Source organism: Bubalus kerabau, chromosome 7, assembly GCF_029407905.1.
Source record: "Bubalus kerabau isolate K-KA32 ecotype Philippines breed swamp buffalo chromosome 7, PCC_UOA_SB_1v2, whole genome shotgun sequence".
Taxonomy (NCBI): domain Eukaryota; kingdom Metazoa; phylum Chordata; class Mammalia; order Artiodactyla; family Bovidae; genus Bubalus; species Bubalus kerabau.
This window is the reverse complement of record NC_073630.1, coordinates 118,087,883-118,106,157: the sequence shown is the minus strand read 5'-3', so window position 1 is coordinate 118,106,157 and position 18,275 is coordinate 118,087,883. Positions and strand designations below refer to the sequence as shown.

At 51.6% G+C, this 18,275-nt stretch overlaps 1 protein-coding gene across 1 annotated transcript in view; it reads right to left on the bottom strand.

The window, feature by feature from the left end:
- The window catches only part of SORCS2 (sortilin related VPS10 domain containing receptor 2), a 329,996-nt gene that overhangs the window by 52,890 nt on the left and 258,831 nt on the right, over positions 1 to 18,275 (bottom strand). Inside the window, exons 14-16 of the mRNA XM_055587427.1 lie at positions 14,496 to 14,560; positions 11,335 to 11,453; positions 8,883 to 8,972 (exon numbers count right to left, since the gene is read on the bottom strand). Coding sequence (XP_055443402.1) covers positions 8,883 to 8,972; positions 11,335 to 11,453; positions 14,496 to 14,560 — 274 coding nt within the window. The remainder of the gene's footprint in view (positions 1 to 8,882; positions 8,973 to 11,334; positions 11,454 to 14,495; positions 14,561 to 18,275) is intronic.

Below are 18,275 nucleotides of genomic sequence, written 5' to 3'. Positions count from 1 at the left end.
CATTGGCCAGATTTCAGAAATGACCACATGTAGCTGCAAGGGAAGCTGTAAAATTTAGTCCCAGCTGGGAAGCAAGGCACCAGCTAAGATTTAGGCTTTGTTAAACTAAGATGAAGAATAAGAATGAATATACAATTAACAAAGTTAGTGGAGGTGATGGAGTTCCAGCTGAGCTATTTAAGATCCTAAAAGATGATGCTGTTAAAGTGCTGCACTCAACATGTCAGCAAATTTGGAAAACTCAGCAGTGGCTACAGGACTGCAAAAGGTCAGTCTTCATTCCAATCCCAAAGAAAGGCAATGCCAAAGAATGTTCAAATTACCATACAGTTGTGCTCATTTCACATGCTAGTAAGGTAATGCTCAAAACCCTTCAAGCTAGGCTTTAGCAGTATGTGAACTGAGAACTTCCAGATGTATCAGCTGGATTTAGAAGAAGCAGAGGAACCAGAGATAAAATTGCCAACATCCATTGGATCAGAAAGAAAGCAAAGGAATTCCAGAAAAACATTTTCTTCTGCTTCATTGACGACACTAAAGCCTTTGACTGTGTGGATCACAACAAACTGTGGAAAGTTCTTAAAGAGATGGGACTACCAGACCACCTTACCTGCCTCCTGAGAAACCTGTTTGTGGGTCCAGAAGCAATGTTAGAACCAGACATGGAACAACATACTGGTTAAAAATTGGGAAAGGAGTATATCAAAGCTGTATACTGTCACCCTGTTTATTTAATTTCTATGCAGAGTACATCATGTGAAATGCCAGGCTGGATGAATCACAAGCTGGAATCAAGATTGCTGGGAGAAATATCAACTACCTTAAATATGGAGATGATGCTGCTCTAATGGCAGAAAGTGAAGAGGAACGAAAGAGCCTCTTGATGAAGGTGAAAGCGGAGAGTGAAAAAGGTGACTTAAAACTCAACATTCAAAAAACTTATATCATGGCATCCGGTCCCATTACTTCCTGGCAAATAGATGGGGGGAAAAGTGGAAGCAGTGACAGATTTTATTTTCTTGGGCTCCAAAATCACTGTGGATGGTGACTTCAGCCATGAAATTAAAAGATGCTTGCTCTTTGGAAGGAAAGGTATGACAAAATTAGACAACATCTTAAAAAGCAGAGACATCCCTTTGCCAACAAAGGTCTGTGGAGCCAAGGCTATGGTTTTCCCAGTGGTCATATACCGATGTGACAGCTGGACCCCGAGGGAGGCTGAGCATGAAAGAGCTGATGCTTTCACACTGCGGTGCTGGAGAAGACTCTTGAGAGTTCCTTGGACAGCGTGGAGATCCAACCAGTCCATCCTAAAGGAAATCAGTCCTGAATATTCATTGGAAGGACCGATGCTGAAGCTGAAGCTCCAATACTTTGGCCACCTGATGTGAAGAGCTGACATTTGAAAAGACCCTGATGCTGCGAAAGATTGAGTGCAGGAGGAGAAGGGGTGACAGAGGATAAGGTTGTTGGATAGCATCACTGACTCAGTGGACATGAGTGTGAGCAAATTCCAGGACATAGTGGAGGACAGGGAAGCCTGGTGACTGCAGTCCATGGGGTTGCAAGGAGTTGGACACAAATGAGCGAGTGAACAACAAGAGTTCCTACAACAGTTGCCTTGAGGAATGAAGTGAGGTGGTCATGGAAAGGAGGAATGGAGTGGTAAACAGGTAGAGATGGTATATATATTTGCATTATTCCATTAGTTGTAGTGAAACCATTTTAAAGAAGTACTTTTGGAAAGCTTAAAAACATTTTAGTAAGAATGACAGGGGAAATTTCCTCATAGATTTTTACTTAAAATTTAAGGAACAGCTGAATGAAGCAACATTGTCACCAAATTCTTTCAGCACTTGGAAGACTGCAGCTCACTTCCTTCTGGCCTCCAAGGTTCCTGTAACAAATCTCCCTAGAATCTCACTGATGACCCTGTGTGTGATGAGTGACTTCTCTCTTGCCGCTTTCAGGATTCTTTCTTTGTGTTTCCACAGCTTGAGTATAACGTCTTGGTGTGGAACTCTTCGTGTTTATGCTACTTGGAGCTCACCAAGCTTTTAAAGATCTTGATAGTTATGTTTTTCATCAGTTTTAAGGAAGTTTCGGGCTTTCAAATAATTCCTCTGCCCCTTTCTCTCTTTCTTCTTCCTCTGGGACTTCCATAGTTCATATATTGGCTTACTTGATGATGGCCCACAGGTCTCTTAGATGGTCTTCACTCTTCTTCACTTTTTTTTTTCTTTCTGTCCCTCAGGTTTTATCATTTCAATTGTCCCATCTTCAAAGTTCTCTGATTCTTTCTTCTATTTGCTCAAATCTGTTTTTGAATCTCTCTAGTGGATTTTCCATTTCAATTATTGTTCCTTTCAGCTTCAGGATTTCTTTATGGTTCCACGTGTTCTATCTATTTTTTGGTATGGGACACTTTAGAGATACTGTGGGTTCAGTTCCAGACCACCCCCTAAATCAAACATCACAATAAAGTGAGTCACACAGATTGCTCTGGTTTCTCAGTGTATATAAAAGTTACAGTCACACTATACTGTAATCTCTAAGTGCACAATAGCATTACGTCTTACAAAATGTATATACCTTAGCTAAAAAGTACTTTATTGTTAAAAAATGGGTAACCACCATCTTAGATTTCAGTGAGTCCTAATCTTTTTGCTGGTGGAGGGTCTGAACTGGATGTTGGCAGGTGCTGTGTGATCAGAGTGGTGGTTCTGGCAACTTCTTAGAATAAGACAACGATGAACAATGCCGCATCTATTCACTCTTCCCTTTTTGAATAATTCCTCTATAGAATGCAATGCTGTTTGATAGCATTTACCCACAGTAGACTTCTTTCAAAATTGGTGTCAATCCTCTCAAACTCTGCCATCGCCCCATCAACTAAGCTTGTGTAACATCTAAATCCTTTGCTGTAATTTCAGCAATCTTCACAGCATCTTCACCAGGAGTAAATTCCATCCAAGAAATCCCTTTCTTTGCTCGTCCATAAGGGGCACTTCCTCATTCCTTGAAGTTTTATCATGAGCTTGCAGAAATTCAGTCACATCTTCCAGCTCCACTTCTAATTCTGGTTCTCTTGCTGGTTCTACCACATCTGTAGTTACTTCCTCCTTTGCAGTCTTAACCCTTTCAAAGTCATCCATGAGGGTTGGACTCCACTTCTTCCAAACTCCTGTTGATGTTGACACTTTGACCTCTTCTCATGAATCACAAATGTTCTTAATGGCATCTAGAATGGCAGATCCTTCCTAGAAGGTCTTCGATGGACTTTGCCCAGATTCATCAGAGGAATCACTGTCTATAGCAGTTATAGCCTTGTGAGCTGTATTTATTAAATATTAAGACTTGAAAGTTGAAATCCCTCCTGGATGCATGAGCTGCAGAATGCACACTGTGTCAGCAGGTGTGAAACCAACATGCTGACATTAATCTCACTGTATATCCCATCAGAGCTCGTGGGAGCCAGGTGCACTGTCAAATGAGCAGTGATAGTTTGAAAGGAATCTTTCTCTGAGCACTAGGTCTCAAGAGTGGGGCTAAAATAGGCAGTAAACCATATTGTAAGTAGATACGCTGTCATTCAGGCTTTGTTTCATTTACAGAACACAGGCAGAGTAGATTTATCATGATTCCTAAGGGCCCTAACATTTTCAGAATGGTAAATGAGCACTGGCTTCAACTTCAAGTCATCAGCTTCATTAGCCCCTCCTAACAAGAGAGTCAGTCAGTCCTTGGAAGCTTTGCTGCCAGGCATTGACTTTTCCTCTCTACCTATGAAAGTCATCTTTCATAGGCATCTTCTGTAGATGATCCATAGATGTATATAGATATGTATATAGATGTATATCCATAGATCCAGGCATCCATAGATGGCATCTTCTTCCAACAGAGGCTGTATGTCTACAATGAAAATTCGTTGTTTACTGTAGCCGCCTTCATTAATAACCTTAGTCGTATCTGGATAACTTGTGGCAGCTTCTATTAGCACATTAGCACTTGCTTTGTCACTTTGCACTATGATGTTATGGAGGCGGCTTCTTTCCTTAAACCTCATGAACCAATCTCTGCCAGCTTCAGACTTTTCTTCTGCAGCTTCCTCACCTCTCAGCCTTCATAGAATTGAGGAGAGTTAGCACTTTCCTTGGGCTCCGCCTACAATGTGGGAGGCCTGGGTTTGACCCCTGGGTTGGGAAGATCCCCTGGAGGAGGGCGTAGCAATCCACCTTGGTATCCTTGCCTGGAGAATCCCCGTGGACAGAGGAACCTGGGATTGCAAAGAGTCTGACATGACTGAGCTACTTAGCACAGCACAGTGCTTTGTTCTGGGTTTAGGCTTTGTTTAATGGAATGTTGTGGTTGGTGTGATCTTCTATCCAGATGATTCAGACTTTCTCCATATCAGTGATAAGGCTGTTTGGTTTTCTCCATATCAGTGATAAGGCTGATTGTTCATGTGTTCATAGGAGTAGCACTTTTAATTTCCTTCAAGAACTTTTCCTTTCAATTCACAACCTGCTGTTTGCTGTAAAAGTCCTGACTTTCAGCCTGTCTTGGATTTCAACAAGTCTTCCTCACTAAGTGTAATCATTTCTAGGTTTTAATTTAAAGTGAAAGAAGTGTGACTCTTCCTTTCACTGGAACACTTAGAGGCCATTGTAATGTCAATTTTGTATGTCTGAGGGAACAGGGAGGTCAGAGGAGAAGGACAAAGATTGGGGAATGGCTGCTCAGTGGAGCAGTCAAAACGCACATAATGTTTATCAATTAAGTTGGCTCCAAGCAATTATAGCAGTCACATCAAAAGTCACTGATCATAATGAATATGGTAAGAATGAAAAGGTTTGAAATATTGTGAGATTTATCAAAATATGATGCAAAGACAAAAAGCAAATGCTGTTGGAAAAATGGCCCAATACACTGGCTCCACGCAGGGTTGCCACAAACTTATAACTTGTTAAAAAGAATGCAGTATCTGCTAGGTGCAATAAAACGAGGTATGCTTGTATTTCTAATTCATGAGCACACTGCTTTCCTGACTGTCTCCCCGTTTCTTTTACTTCTTTGAGCATCTTGAAGGCAGTTACATTAAAGTCTTTGTCTTGTACATCTGCCGTCTGGCCTTTCTCAGAGGCTGCTTCTGCTGGTGTTCTCCCCTTTGAACGGATGGCCCCTGCTTTGCTTGCCTTGTAATCTCCTTGCTGTTGAAAACCGGATATTGCAATCTAATAATGCAGGAACTCTGGAAATCAGATTTCCTCCCCTCTCCAGGGTTTGCTGGCTTTTTTGTTTGTTTTTTATTTTGATTTTATTGCTGCAGGCTGTGTGTGTCTTGGGAATCAGCCTGAGGTGTAAACTGAAGTTCTCCTCAAGTCTTGTCTGAGCGTGAGCTTTTTCCTGGGCATGCTTCGTGACTTTCTACATCCCTCCATATGGCTGTTGCTTCTGAATGTCCTCATCCTTAAATGGTTGTTCAGTTGTTGAGTCATATATGAATCTTTGTGACCCCATGGACTGCAGTATGTCAGGCTCCCCTGTCCTTCACTATCTCCTGGAGCTTGCTCAAATTCATGTCCATTGAGTTGGTGATGCCATCTGATCATCTCATCCTCTGTCCTTAAATGTTGGCTCCCAAAAGGGAAAAGAAGAAAAATAAATGTGGGGATGAGGGTGGAAACAGGCTCTGGCTGTAAGACCAGCAGAACCCTATGGGGCCTTCCCAGGACAGGCCCTTCCCCCGTATCCTCTGCTTTAGGTCCTCTCTGAAGGACCTAGATAATAGTGTCTGATGTACAATTCCTGAGTTGTTTTAAAGATGCTGAAACCACCACCAAGTGGAAGAAATTAAGTGCTTCATGATCAGGAGCACATAGTCCCAGACCTACTGGTGCCCAGGGATTAGCATCATGAATCCTGCAAGCTGTGTGTCCACGGCTCCAGGAACATGTGCATGGATGCTATCCTGTGGCTGAGGGAGAGGTCGGGAGAGATGTTTAGCTGCTACCTTGGGAAGAGCCAAAACTGTGGAAATTAATGACTTACCTTCCAAGCCTTCCCCTGGAAGCTGCAAGCCTTGGAACAGGCCAGGAGTTCCAAAATCACTACATTAGGAGGGTTCTGCCAGTGTGGTTGTTGGCCTAAGTGAGAAGAAGGACTCCGTGCTTCCACCCCACCCTCTTCCCTGACGTCACTTTCTCCTTTATTCCTACACTTTATGGATTTTATTTCATGTGAACATATTACAGATAAAAGACTATTTCACTTTAAAGTAAATTTGCATTCACTTTATGCTTATGAATGTTTTTATAGAATCAGTGGTTATTTGGATTTTTCCTCTCTTTTGTCTGTTTATAGCCTTTGCCTTCTTTTTTTTCTTTCTCTTTTTTCTCTTTTTTTTCTCTTGAGTATTTTTTTAAAATCTCTACAAGTAAACAATTTAAGCAAAGAATGCTGACAAATATAATAAAAACTGTTTACCCATTTTAGTTTTCAGAGATAGGTGAATTAAAACGACAGAATGAGGCCATTTATACCTTTTTAAGTAGAAGGAAGATAGAATTGATACAACACAAAATCTGGCGAAGCCATGTTAAAACAGGCCTATTCTAACTTTGCTGGTGGCAAGGTGGAACACTTTTAGAAACCAACTAAGCTCCACAAATATTTATATCCTTGGTCCAGAAATTCTTCTTAGACTAACTTGTGAAAATAAAAAAATAAATACCTGTGAGCGCAAATATATTCCTAGCAGCACAGTTTATAACTACGAAATATGGAAACAACCCAAATGCCTACACAACAGGAGTCTGGCTTGGCAGAACAAGGCACGGTCTCATTAGTTGAAAGTTTTGCCGTCATTTAAAAGGGGCTATCATGTATCATTCGGGAAAAATTCTCCCAAGACATTGTCATGTGAAAGCCAGGCTGCAGACAGAGTGACTGAGATAACGCAGCTGCAGAAAAGTCACTTTGGCTTGGGGCCAGGGACCAGAGGTAGTCAAACAGGGCTGGGGGAGGGCAGGGAGGGAAGGAGGTGGGGAGGACGTGGTGAGTTCCCCTCGGCTCTGATTTCTGTTGTTTTCATGATGTTACTTGGGCCATTAATGAAAGAAAAAAAAAAAAAAGATGGGAATGGTTTGAGTGGAGGAAAGAGGCAAGAGTCACAAATTCACCATATAACAACAAAATCTGATTAGGAAATTCAGTCAGGTAGCTCTCCACGTTGTTGGTGGGAACACGGGATCTGGCTGTTCTCCTGAATTTGGTGGAGCGGAAGCAGCCTGCTGCTTGGATGGGCAGTGTGCTCACAAGACCATATGTGGTCTTGGGACACCCCACCCTGGGCTCGGGGTTGGGGCATGATCCCTGAGAGCAGCCTGACTTGTGCATCACTCCCAACCCCCGGCCCATCACCGGTCCTGGGCAGGACTCCTGAGTGAGCTTAGGGACACTTAGCGCCAATACGAATGCCACCCCATGAGGAGGTCCTCAGTCATCCTTTGAAGCTGGGTGATAGGAACGATGGCCTCCTCTCACTTGGCCCCCACCCTCTGCCCTCCAGCCAGGTCTCTCGGGCCCCAGAGCTTTTGCACCTGCACCGTCCCACCCGTGAACAGCTTTCCCCCAGCCTTCGGGCTTCAGAGCAAACACTCCACTCAGGGAAGCTTCCCCCATCCTCTGTCATTCTCTGGCTTTGCCTCTTATCCCCTTTCAGCACACACCACAGCCGGCAATTATTCCACACATTTGTCTGCCTGACTTTCTGCCTGTTTCCTCTGAAAACCCAGCCAGGGAAGGAATTTGAGGTGTCTGACTCACAGCTGTAGAGTCAGTTCCCAGTTTATATGCGATGCTCAGTAAGCGTGTGGGTGAGGAAAGGCTGCTTCTATCTGTGTTTCTGAATTATGCACAGGGAGTGAAAACATCCTCCGGAGGGGGATGTGGCCGGAGGCTGGTCTCAGACCCCCGCACCCTCGACCTCAGTGTGAAATGTGCTTCGGCTTCTTACCAGCTGTGTGACTTCAGACAGGATACTTAGCCTCTCTGATCTTCAGTCACTTCCTTTGTAAAATTGGAATGCCATACCAGCAGGGAGGGGACTGTGGAGTTCACTCTGAAACAGGGCGGGGGCAGTGTCTGGGCAGCCTCCACGTCCCCTCTTCTTTGCTTTGCCAGGACTTGCCTGGTGGCTCAGATGATAAAGAATCTGTCTGCAATGCAGGAGACCCAGGTTCGATCCCTGGGTCAGGGAGATCCCCTGGAGAAGGGAATGGCAACCCAGTCTAGTATTCTTGTCTGGAGAATCCCATGGACAGAGGACTCTGGCGGGCTACAGTCCATGGGGTCACAAAGAGTCAGACACGACTGACCAACTCATACACACATACACACAAGGGGAAGAAAGTAGCATTAATTGAGCACCTACTGCGTACTAGGCACCATAGCAGACAGCTGGAATGCAGTGGTGAATAAAACAGAAACTGCGCCCCAGCCCCAGAAACTCCAGATGAAAGCAGGAGATGGACACAGGGCCTTCCTCACACCCTGAATGCCAGGAAAGAGAAGCCTAAGGTGTGAGCAGGACCAGCCTGGAGGCTCAATGGGAGGAGATACTCCTCTGAAACATCACATGTGCGGGAGTCTGGGGAAAAGGAAGAACAGGCAGAGGAAGGAGCATGGTGGAGGCCCTAGGACAGGATGCAGCTGGGCACATGCAAGGGTGGGGTGGAGGCGGAGGGGAGTCATTGCAGGAAGCAAGGCCGCCTCGCTCTTGTCCATCCTGAGCTGGCCATCACCAGGCACCTGCAGGCCCCCAAGTCCATGCAGGCTCAGGACACAGCTCAGGGCCAGGTGGAACAGGAACCCACTCTTACCTTTGGCAATGCATACTTTGGCAGCTTCATCAGGGCAAATTCATTGCGACGGTAAGAGATGTAGTATTTGGTCTGGTTTGCTGTGGTTGCCTAACAGGAGGGGGAAAAATACTTTTAAGGGGCTAGGTTTCCAGTTAAGCCAGATCTTCATGAATGAAAAACTACACGTTGTATTTCAGCTGGTGAAAATGCCCTTTTAAATTGTTTACATGTGCTTTGCCTGAATTAGACTCCTATTCATCCTTCAGAGCCCCATACCAAATGCCCCACCTCTGGGAAGTCTTCCTCCACCTCCCTTGGTTAGAACTAATCTCCTTCCCTTGTGCTCTTTCAGCACTTTGCTTCCCTATATCTGAGTTGCAGTACAAGGCAAAGAAAATTCTGTTCCCCAGAACTTCTTTTAGTGAGAATACTTGGTGAGCTGCTGAGTGGAGGAAGAGACAGGACAGAGGTAAGCTCAAGTCACACAAGATGCCACCAAAACACAAGGCAAGAGAAGCAACACGACAGGTAGGACTCCTGGGATGCCACATGTGTGACACAAGATAGTTCATCAGCATCAAGACCAGCAGCTCCACGAGCTGTGGTCACTTCCACTTTACAGATGAGAAAAGTGAGGTCCAGAGCTGGAGTAACTTGTCTCCCATGGGAGAGAATGGAAGAGCCAGGAAAAGAGCGGCGTTTGCTTCTTTGGGGGAAGGGGCACGTGGAGAGGAGGGAGAGGGAAAGAGGAGCAAGGGGGCAAACAGGCGATGGGAGACGGATTGGGCCAGGAGCTGGACAGAGCCCTGTGGCCCCTGACCTCAGCCCCTAGCCAGGCGCACCTCTCCCGTCTGACGCAGACAGTGTCACCAGCGGCAGACCAGGCCTCTGCGACAGAGCTGAGAGCGGTCACGATCACGCCTGAGCACCGCCAAGGCTGAGCACAGGGGTGGCTCCTTCACCCACCGCAACTCAGCTTCTTTAGCCCCCACTTCTAGACCTGGCCCCTGAGCTGTCTGATCATGGTGCCCCCTGCTTCCTTACAGCACCCCAGTCCTCCCTGAGCCCCCTCCCATGGCCCACCCTTGGCCTGGCCAGGCTTCCCAGCACCTCTAACCAAGCCCCCACCCCCACCCAGGGCCCCCTGCTGCACAAGGACCAGCCCAGCCCGTTCAGCCACAGCTGTGCCCCCAGGGTCTCAGGCTGGGGTGCTGGCGGACCAAGCAGTGTTTCGAAAACACTCCATGTGGGATTGATTGTCAAAGAAGCTGATGCCACTGTTGCTCCAACACTCAGCAGATGTTTGAGAAATGCAGTGGGAGGTGCTGAGTACAGACCTGGAGCACACCCTCCCTGCAGACTGCAGGGTCTACGGTAAATAGTAAAGCATGCCAGTGTGGCCTGGGCTGCAAAGAAGGAAGGGAGAGAGAGCTGGGGGCATTCCAAGGAGGCGATCAGCGGGCCTGAAGTAGGTGGAAGCCAAGGAAGGCTTCCTGGAGGAGGGGGTACATGACAGAGAATGGGAAGAGGAGGTGGAGAAGGGGCCGTGAGCACCCCAAGCCCAGGGAAGAGCACGTGCAAACAGATAGAAGGCATGGGAGGCTGAGGGGCTTCAGCAGTGGGTGAAGGAGAGTGAGAGCAGGGCTGGTGGTGGCAGGAGCCTCTTACTGACTGCCCTAATGGGGGCCGTGACACACCCTGCCAGTTCCAGCCCCCGCTCCACAGGAGGTGTTGGTCCACTCTGCTGGGGTGATGAAGTGTCTCTGAGATGGGGGAGCCTTCAGTGGAGAGAACGCCCAGCCAGTGCCCTTAGGGACCATCTCCATTACAGCCTGTGGTATTGTCCCCTGGGATCCTAGCAGGCAGAACAGGGGCCAGTGGATGAGAGTAGAGGAAACACTTTATCTCACTGCTGTAAGGACATTTCCAAAGATTTGGGTTGTTTCGGAGGGGATGGGCTGTTTTGAAAGGAGTAAGTTCCTCATCAGTGGAAGTAATCAAGAAGTGGTATGACCAGCTGCTCCCTGGAGTTTCTGGACAGTCAGATCACACGGTTTTTGAGGGTGGTCCCAACTGTGATCTGAGTGCCAGGCAGCAGGGCTTGGTCCCTGGGCTGTGGACAGCTGATGCCCAGTAGCCAAGAACAATGACCAGAAACAACCCATATCAACTCAAAGCCACCAGAACCAGATGGAGCAGCACGGGTTCGGGCTTGGGGGCCCTGAGCTGTGGGAGGGTCCTGGGGGGCAGAAGGGAGAAGGAGCGGATGGCAGCCCTGTGCCAGCGCTCTGGCCTTGTGGGGTTCGGGGGGGCGCCTCACCACAGGGGCAGTAGGAACTGAAGCAGGTAGCGCTTGAAGGTAAAGTAGCCGTTTTATGGCTTCCTGTTGGAGTGATTCCATTTCCCCCAGAGTGGCTTATATTCCACATCACCTCCTGCCCATTTCCAGGAGCCCCAGAAGCAAGCGCACCTTCACGAAGACGTAATCGTCCTGCACGGTCAGAGAGCCCTGGTCGATGGGGCCCGCGAAGGGCGTCGTCCGTGCGTTATCGGAGCAGTTGTGGATCTGGCAGGTGACGTAGCGAAAACCTGCAGGGGATAAGAGGCAGCCACGCAGGGCATGAAATCTCAAAACACCCAGACGCTAGCTGACGGAGTCAGACGCAGCCCCAGACATGATGAAGTGCCGAACCTTCTCGCTCCATCTGTGTTCCGATACCACCGACGCGGATGTTGTTTGTGGGTCTGAATTTTAAAGGGCTGGACCTGCGATTACCACAGCTGCTGCTGAGTGGGGATAGGGGGGCGGCTCTGTGCCTGGCGCTCTCCTGGGAGGGGCTCTTTCGATCCTCAGGACCATACTGTGGGGGGGGGGGGTCCCATCTTCCAGATGCAGAAACTGAGGCTGAGCGAGGTTAGAGACTTGTCTACTCAGGGCCACCCGGCCGGCCTCCAGGCTTTTCCCAAAGAAAGGCTCCATGGAACACAGCTACGTCTGCGTGTTTACGCATCACACACAGCGCCTTCACACTACCATGGTGGTCATGGGCAGCGTAGGCCACATGGCCAGCCAAGCTGAAACGTTTACCAGCTGGCCTTGATGGGAAGCGTTTGATGACCCTGGGCTAAAGTCGTGCAGGAGAGCACAGCTGTGTGAGTGCAGGACTAGGTCCACATTCTGCCCCGTCCACCCTCTGCTCCTGGCTTAGGCTACCCACAGACACACCACCTATACATCCCTGGACACCTGGATCCCCTCTCTGGGGGAGGGGCCACAGAGCAACCCCCAGAGACGTGGGCAGGAGATCCCCACACAACCCCCAGCCACTGGCCTTCCCCGGGCCCAGCGGGTGTGTGGTCACCAGGGAAGGGAGAGTCCAGGGCCACAGTGCCCGTCACGGCTGGGACCCCTCCCGCCCTCCAGACGTCTCTCCACTCACACCCAATCAAGAGGTGGGTGTGAGCAGGGACTCAGGGGGTTCTTTCCCCACTAGATTTAGGCAAACCCTTTCACCCTTTTTGAAACACCTATGGTTGAGTAAATTGAACACCAGCTTTGCCTGGAGATTCCCGTTTCCATCAAGCCCTCTGTCTCTGGGATGGGGGGCCCCAGGGAGTTGCCTGGAGCCTCTGCCCTGGGGACTCATCTCTCCCACGTGTGGGCAGGAGCAGAATTAACCACAGGGGCCAAATGGAGCCCAGCCAGGTGCTCAGAGACATCAGCACCTTTGGGGGCATATCCTGCCCACGGCCTGGGGTAGTTGGGCAGCACGGAGAGTGCCAGGGGGCCAGGCTGGGGGCTGGAAGCCCTGCCCTAACTCACCAGCAGGGGCCCCTGAAACAGTGCGCACAGTAGGCTCGCAATCAGCCATGGCTATGCCACAGCCCGATTCCTCTAGAACCACATCCTTCTCCCCTCTAAACGGGCCAGTCACTCCCTGTGGTCAACACTGAATATCCTGTCATGGGCTTGCCTGGCTGGGCATGCTGTGGAGTCGAACCCAGGCCAGACTCAGTGGACCGTCTGCTCACTCACCCACTCACTCATTCGCTCACTCACTCACCCACTCATTCAGCCATGCATTCGTCCGCTCATTTGCTCACTCATGTCACGATGGTCAGGTCCTCCCTGCTCCAGCTCTACCGCCAGCAAGACAGACAAAGACCACCTCTCACGGCGCTGACGGTCTGTGCAGTGGGAGAAGGGCTGATCCATAGCCCTTGCTAATCTCTGTGGCGTAAACCACTCTGTGGAGCCCCTCTGAGGCTGCCGAGGTGAAGTTTCTGACCACGGGGCTGAGAAGGGAGGTGGGCGCTTGGCTCTCATGAACAAGCCCCAGGGGACAGGAGTGACCGTCGTCCTGCCCACAGCCTGCACTGTCACCCCAGCGTCCTTCCGGGGACGGGGCCCAGCCTTCCCGCAGGGGCAATGGCAGGGGGCAGGTGACCTTGGGGAATGGTCAGTAGCTCAGGCTGGCTGGAGGGTAGGTGGGGGTGGCCAGTGCAGGGGGTCCTAAAGGCCGGGATTCTGTGCCACCAAGCTCGGCGGGATGGGGTTCTGGTGGGACTCCCAGGCCAGGGTGGCTGGGAGCAGGGGGTGATTTGGGATTTTTGCATGGAGGGTGGCAGGGCTGGGGTCTGCACCGGCTCCAGACCCCATGACTGAGCTCAAGAAGTGAAGCAGAAGCAACAGTAACACTGCCCTGCTCCCTGCAGGACAGGGGCTGGGGGCGTCCAGGGAAGAGCCAAGGGCTTGGACGTGGTCAGGGGACCCCCCGCCACTTGATGACCCATGCCGCCCCAGGCTGAGCACTACGCGTGGGACCCATTCCACAGAGAAGGATGCTGAGGGCGGGGAGCTGAGGTCACTTCCAGGGTCACCTGGCTGCCACATAGAGGGCTGGGAGCTCCCTCCAGAGCTTCGGTCACCAGCCAGGACTCCGGTGCCTGGCACTGAACCCGCCCTCCATGTACTACGTCCCCCCCAGGGACAGCAGCTTGCACTTGTCGGCACCCACTGTAGGTGAAGGGTGGCCCTGCCCAGGTCTGCATGCCAGTAGAAACCAAGGAGGTCCTGCCAGGCAAGGGGCAGGGCTGGGTCTTGTCCACCTGTGGGTCCTCAGCAGGGTCAGCCCTGGGCCTGGTCCACAGGGGGCTCAGCCAGTGTTTGTTGAGTGAAGACACAACCTGTAGGTCCTACTGGCTGTGATGTTCTAGAACCGTCCATGGTTCTGTCGGCAGTGAGCACAGAGGACCTTCCTCATAACAGGCATGGCCTCTGGGCTCATCTGCCAGGAAGGCTCCTGCCCCCTGGAGGCGGGGGGAGCCATCAGAGTCCCTGCCTCACCTCAACACCCAGTAAGTGCAGGGCGGGGATCGGGGCTGAGAAATGGGGAAGCACTCAGTGCTCAGAGGCCAGAACAAATCGCCCTCTTAATAGACTTTTCCACTGGAGTGGAGCTCCTTGACTTCGATTTATCCCTGGCTGGAAAACAAGCACATTTAAAAATTATGCCACATCGCAACACAGCGAGGTCAGCTGTTCAGGGCCAGTCGCCAAGGACAAGGGCGGCCGAGCCTGCCATGGGGTGAGCACTCGGGGTCCCTGGCTCCTACGTCCTCCCTGCTTACCTCCTCCGAGGTCCTGGGCCTCCAGGTGGACCAAGTCAGGGTCAGCGTCCACCCCAGACACAGCCCTGGAAAAGAACGGCAAAGGTTGGCTTTGGAAACAAAGCCCCCAAGCCCTTCCTCCTGGGCCTGTCTGCTGCCAGAACCCCTGGGAGCCTCGTGGCCTCCTGGGTCTGAGGCTCAGAGGGCACGGCCCTCCCCCAGAGCCCAGCTGCTCCTGGGACGCCGACGGAGCCTCCACCTCTGCCTTGCTGGGCATTCTTCCGTTTACAGTGGTTTAGAGAAGACTTGTGCATCCATGTCTGTACATGTGTGTATGCATGTGTGTGTGCACATGTGTGTTAGTGATCGAAATGATCTTAGGAGGCAGGAGAGGCCTGAGAATATCACCCTAGTTTCAGGGCTTCCCTGATAGCTCAGTTGGTAAAGAATCCGCCTGCAATGCAGGAGACCCCGGTTTGATTCCTGGGTCGGGAAGATCCGCTGGAGAAGGGATAGGATAACCACTCCAGTATTCTTGGGCTTCCCTGGTGGCTCAGCTGGTAAAGAATCCGCCTGCAATGAGGGAGACCTGGGTTCAATCCCTGGGTTGGGAAGATGCCCTGGAGAAGGGAAAGGCGACCCACTCCAGTATTCGGGCCTGGAGAATTCCAAGGCCTATACAGTCCATGGGGTTGCAAAGAGTCAGACACGACTGGACCAGGGGTTCAGGCAGCACAGCGGGGACCGTGGCTGGTGACGACGAGGGCTCAACGAGAGTGCTCAACGAGGGCTGAGAACGGGAGGAAGACGTGTCACAGGGACTGGGCTACATCCTCCATGGGAGGCAAGGCCAGTGCCGACTCCTGCCTGCCCAGCACGGGCACCCAGGAGGTGAAGTGCAGGTTTTCCACCTGAAAGGACACTTCGGGGTGATGTGCTGTGGTTCAGTGTTTCCCAGATTTTACTGGTTCCCCGTGTCAACTGGACGGTCACCTTCTGTCTGTCCACCCCCTTTAGAACCTTCTGTCTACTTCAGCCATCTCTTAGGCGAGAACACCCAGGAGGTCGTGGGTGTGATGAGCTGACTGCATCTGTTATAATGTGCATTCCAGACGATATGACCATTCCAAAGGCGTCCCCCGGCTGACCCTCTCACGGACACCGACCTGGTTGGTGCAGCACATTTACTTTGCCGAAGGGCAGACTGAGAATCTGACGCAGAGTCTCACTGCATCAGCGTGTCATAGCGGCACCACTCAGTGCTGCGGACAGGCACCCCCACGGCCCCTCCAGGCCAGTGAGACATCCCTACAGAGCACTCAGCTCCCACTGCTGGCAGCCCCTGGCCTCAAGCTGGCCCCTCAGTTCTCAACCCAATGCCCAGCAGGCTTGGTGCTGGGGTCCCTGAGCACTTCGTCTCCTCCGGGGCCAGGTGGTCCCCGCTGGACACGTGAAATCCACAGATGCTCTGGGTGGTGGGAAGTGCAGTCAGAGTGTTTCAGTGTGGGATCCAGCATCAATCACGCCGACCCTCCGGACAGTCTCGAGTGCAAGGCGAAGTGTTGATTTAGGCTTGCTGAACAGGCCATCTGTAAGCTCCTTGGGAGGAGGTCTCCTGCCTGACATTTTCCTCTCTTTTCTGAATAAAGTTAGACATTGTTCCCTACCAGGAGCGCTGACAGGTCCTCGGCTCAGCAGAGGAAGTTTAGTTTGACCATCCGTCATCTGTGAATGGGGTAATGACACCCGGCCTGTGGCTTGCTCACTCATTCACTCACTCATTCACTTTCTCATGCACTCACTCATTTATCTCACTTTTCATTCATCCATTCATTCCCTCTCTCATTCCCTCTCTCTCTCCACCGGAGTCTCTCCCCTCCCACTTCCCAGTGGGCCCACGCACCAGGCCCAGCAACAGGCTGGGAGCACGATGACCCTGAGGTCCCTGCCCCTAGAAACCCTCAACCACGGGTCTTGAAAGACCACGTGAACCTCTGCACTTACACAGCTCAGATGGAGCCTGGCTCCCTGCGGGAAGGGACAAGTGTTGCCCCCTAGACCTTCTTGTTTGTCAAGGTCCCCAAAGCTGGTGTCTGGGGAAGGCCCTCGGTCTGCTGTTTGGAAACAGCAGTTGCTTGAGAAGACCTGTGGCTGAGCAAGCTGTTGGAAAAGTCCATAGCTCTGGGAGCCTGGGGAGTTGACAGTTACTAAGGAAAGCTCTGATGCAAACAATTCCGCTGAACCCTCAAGACGCCCACCACCTGCCTCCAGGGCTGCAGTGGTCATCCCCTCACCTCCCCTCAGGACAGAGGCCCTGCCTCTTGCCGCCCACCTGGCAGGCACTGGAGCTCATGGAAGAGGAAGGCTGAGGCTTTATGGGTGGACCCGGGCCGAAGTGCCAAGGCCAACTTGGAAATGCCTGGGGAATGCAGGAAAGCAGACTGCTTGGCAGAGCGGCCAGTGGCATGCCCACGGGCCACAAGCAGAAGCAGCTATGGCCTGGGGCTGCTGCTTCCGGGCGGTGTGACTGAGGACACGTGCCCTGGCCCCTCTCCACTTCACCCTCTGTAACATGAAGGGGAGACAGTCGGGGCTGTTGTGTGGATTTCATAAGATGATGCACTTGGACCCATGGTCGGTGCCTGGTGGATGGTCAGTGTTCACAACGTGGCTGCTGCTGGGAGGCCCTCACGATTCTTTCCCAGTGCCATTTAGAGACTAGCAGGGAGGTGATGAGCCAGAGTCATCACGGTCCCAAAACACAGTAGGTCTCCCAGTCCCTGGCCATGGCCCCCGGAGGTCAATCTAATGAGCTCACTTGCTTAAGCGTCTCAAAACATGAAGGTCTTAGAACATGGGGCTTTGGCAATTCCCGCTGTCAGGTCAGAGACAGAAACTTGGGGAAGAAATCATTTGACTTGCCAGAGATAACAACGTGTCCGAATGAGCACAAACTCTGCTTTCAGTGTCTGTGGGCCGCTTCTCTTGGTGATCCCAGAGGTCTCCCTGGGACTGGACGCATCAGTGGAGCGGCCAGCTCTGCTAATCTCCCAGGCCACCAGCTCAGGGACCGCCCCTCCCTGACACCGCCCCCTCCTAGCCCCTGCCCTCCTCCTGACCCCTCCCACCTCCTAGCCCCTCACCTCCTCCTGACCCTCCCAGCTTCTGATCCCTCCCTCCTCCTGGCCTCTCCCCTCCTCCTGACCCCTCCCACCTCCTCCTGATCCCTCCCAGCTTCTGATCCCTCTCTCCTCCTGGCCTCTCCCCTCCTCATGACCCCTCCCTCCTCCTGACCCCTCCCTCCTCATGACCCCTCCCACCTACTAGCCCCTCCCCTCTCCTAACCCCTCCTACCTCCTAGCCCCTCCCCTCCTCCTGACCCTCCCCTCCTGACCCCTCCAACCTCCTGACCCCTCCCCTCCTCCCAGCTTTTCCCCACCTCCTGACCCCTCCCCACTTCCTTGAGCCCATGTTGACAGGAATGACAAGGCCTGACACTGGCGCCCTAGTTTCTGAGGAAGACCCGGGCCCTCGCTAGGGCAGCCATGTGGTGGAAGGCGCACCGACAGGCCATTGCTCCAGGGGAGAGACCAAGGCTTCCCTTCTGCGGCCTGTGGCCCTATGTCAGCCAGCTAGTTCCTGGTCCTGACTGGCATGAAGACACTGAAGAGGCAGGGGGGTGGGCAGGGAGTTGTTTCCACGTGTTTGTCCTGAGGAAACAGGATTGTGGCCTGGCGGGGAGTCCATGCGTTAGTGTGTGGCCCAAATGACATGCGAAGCAGAGAACACGAGTGTGTGTGT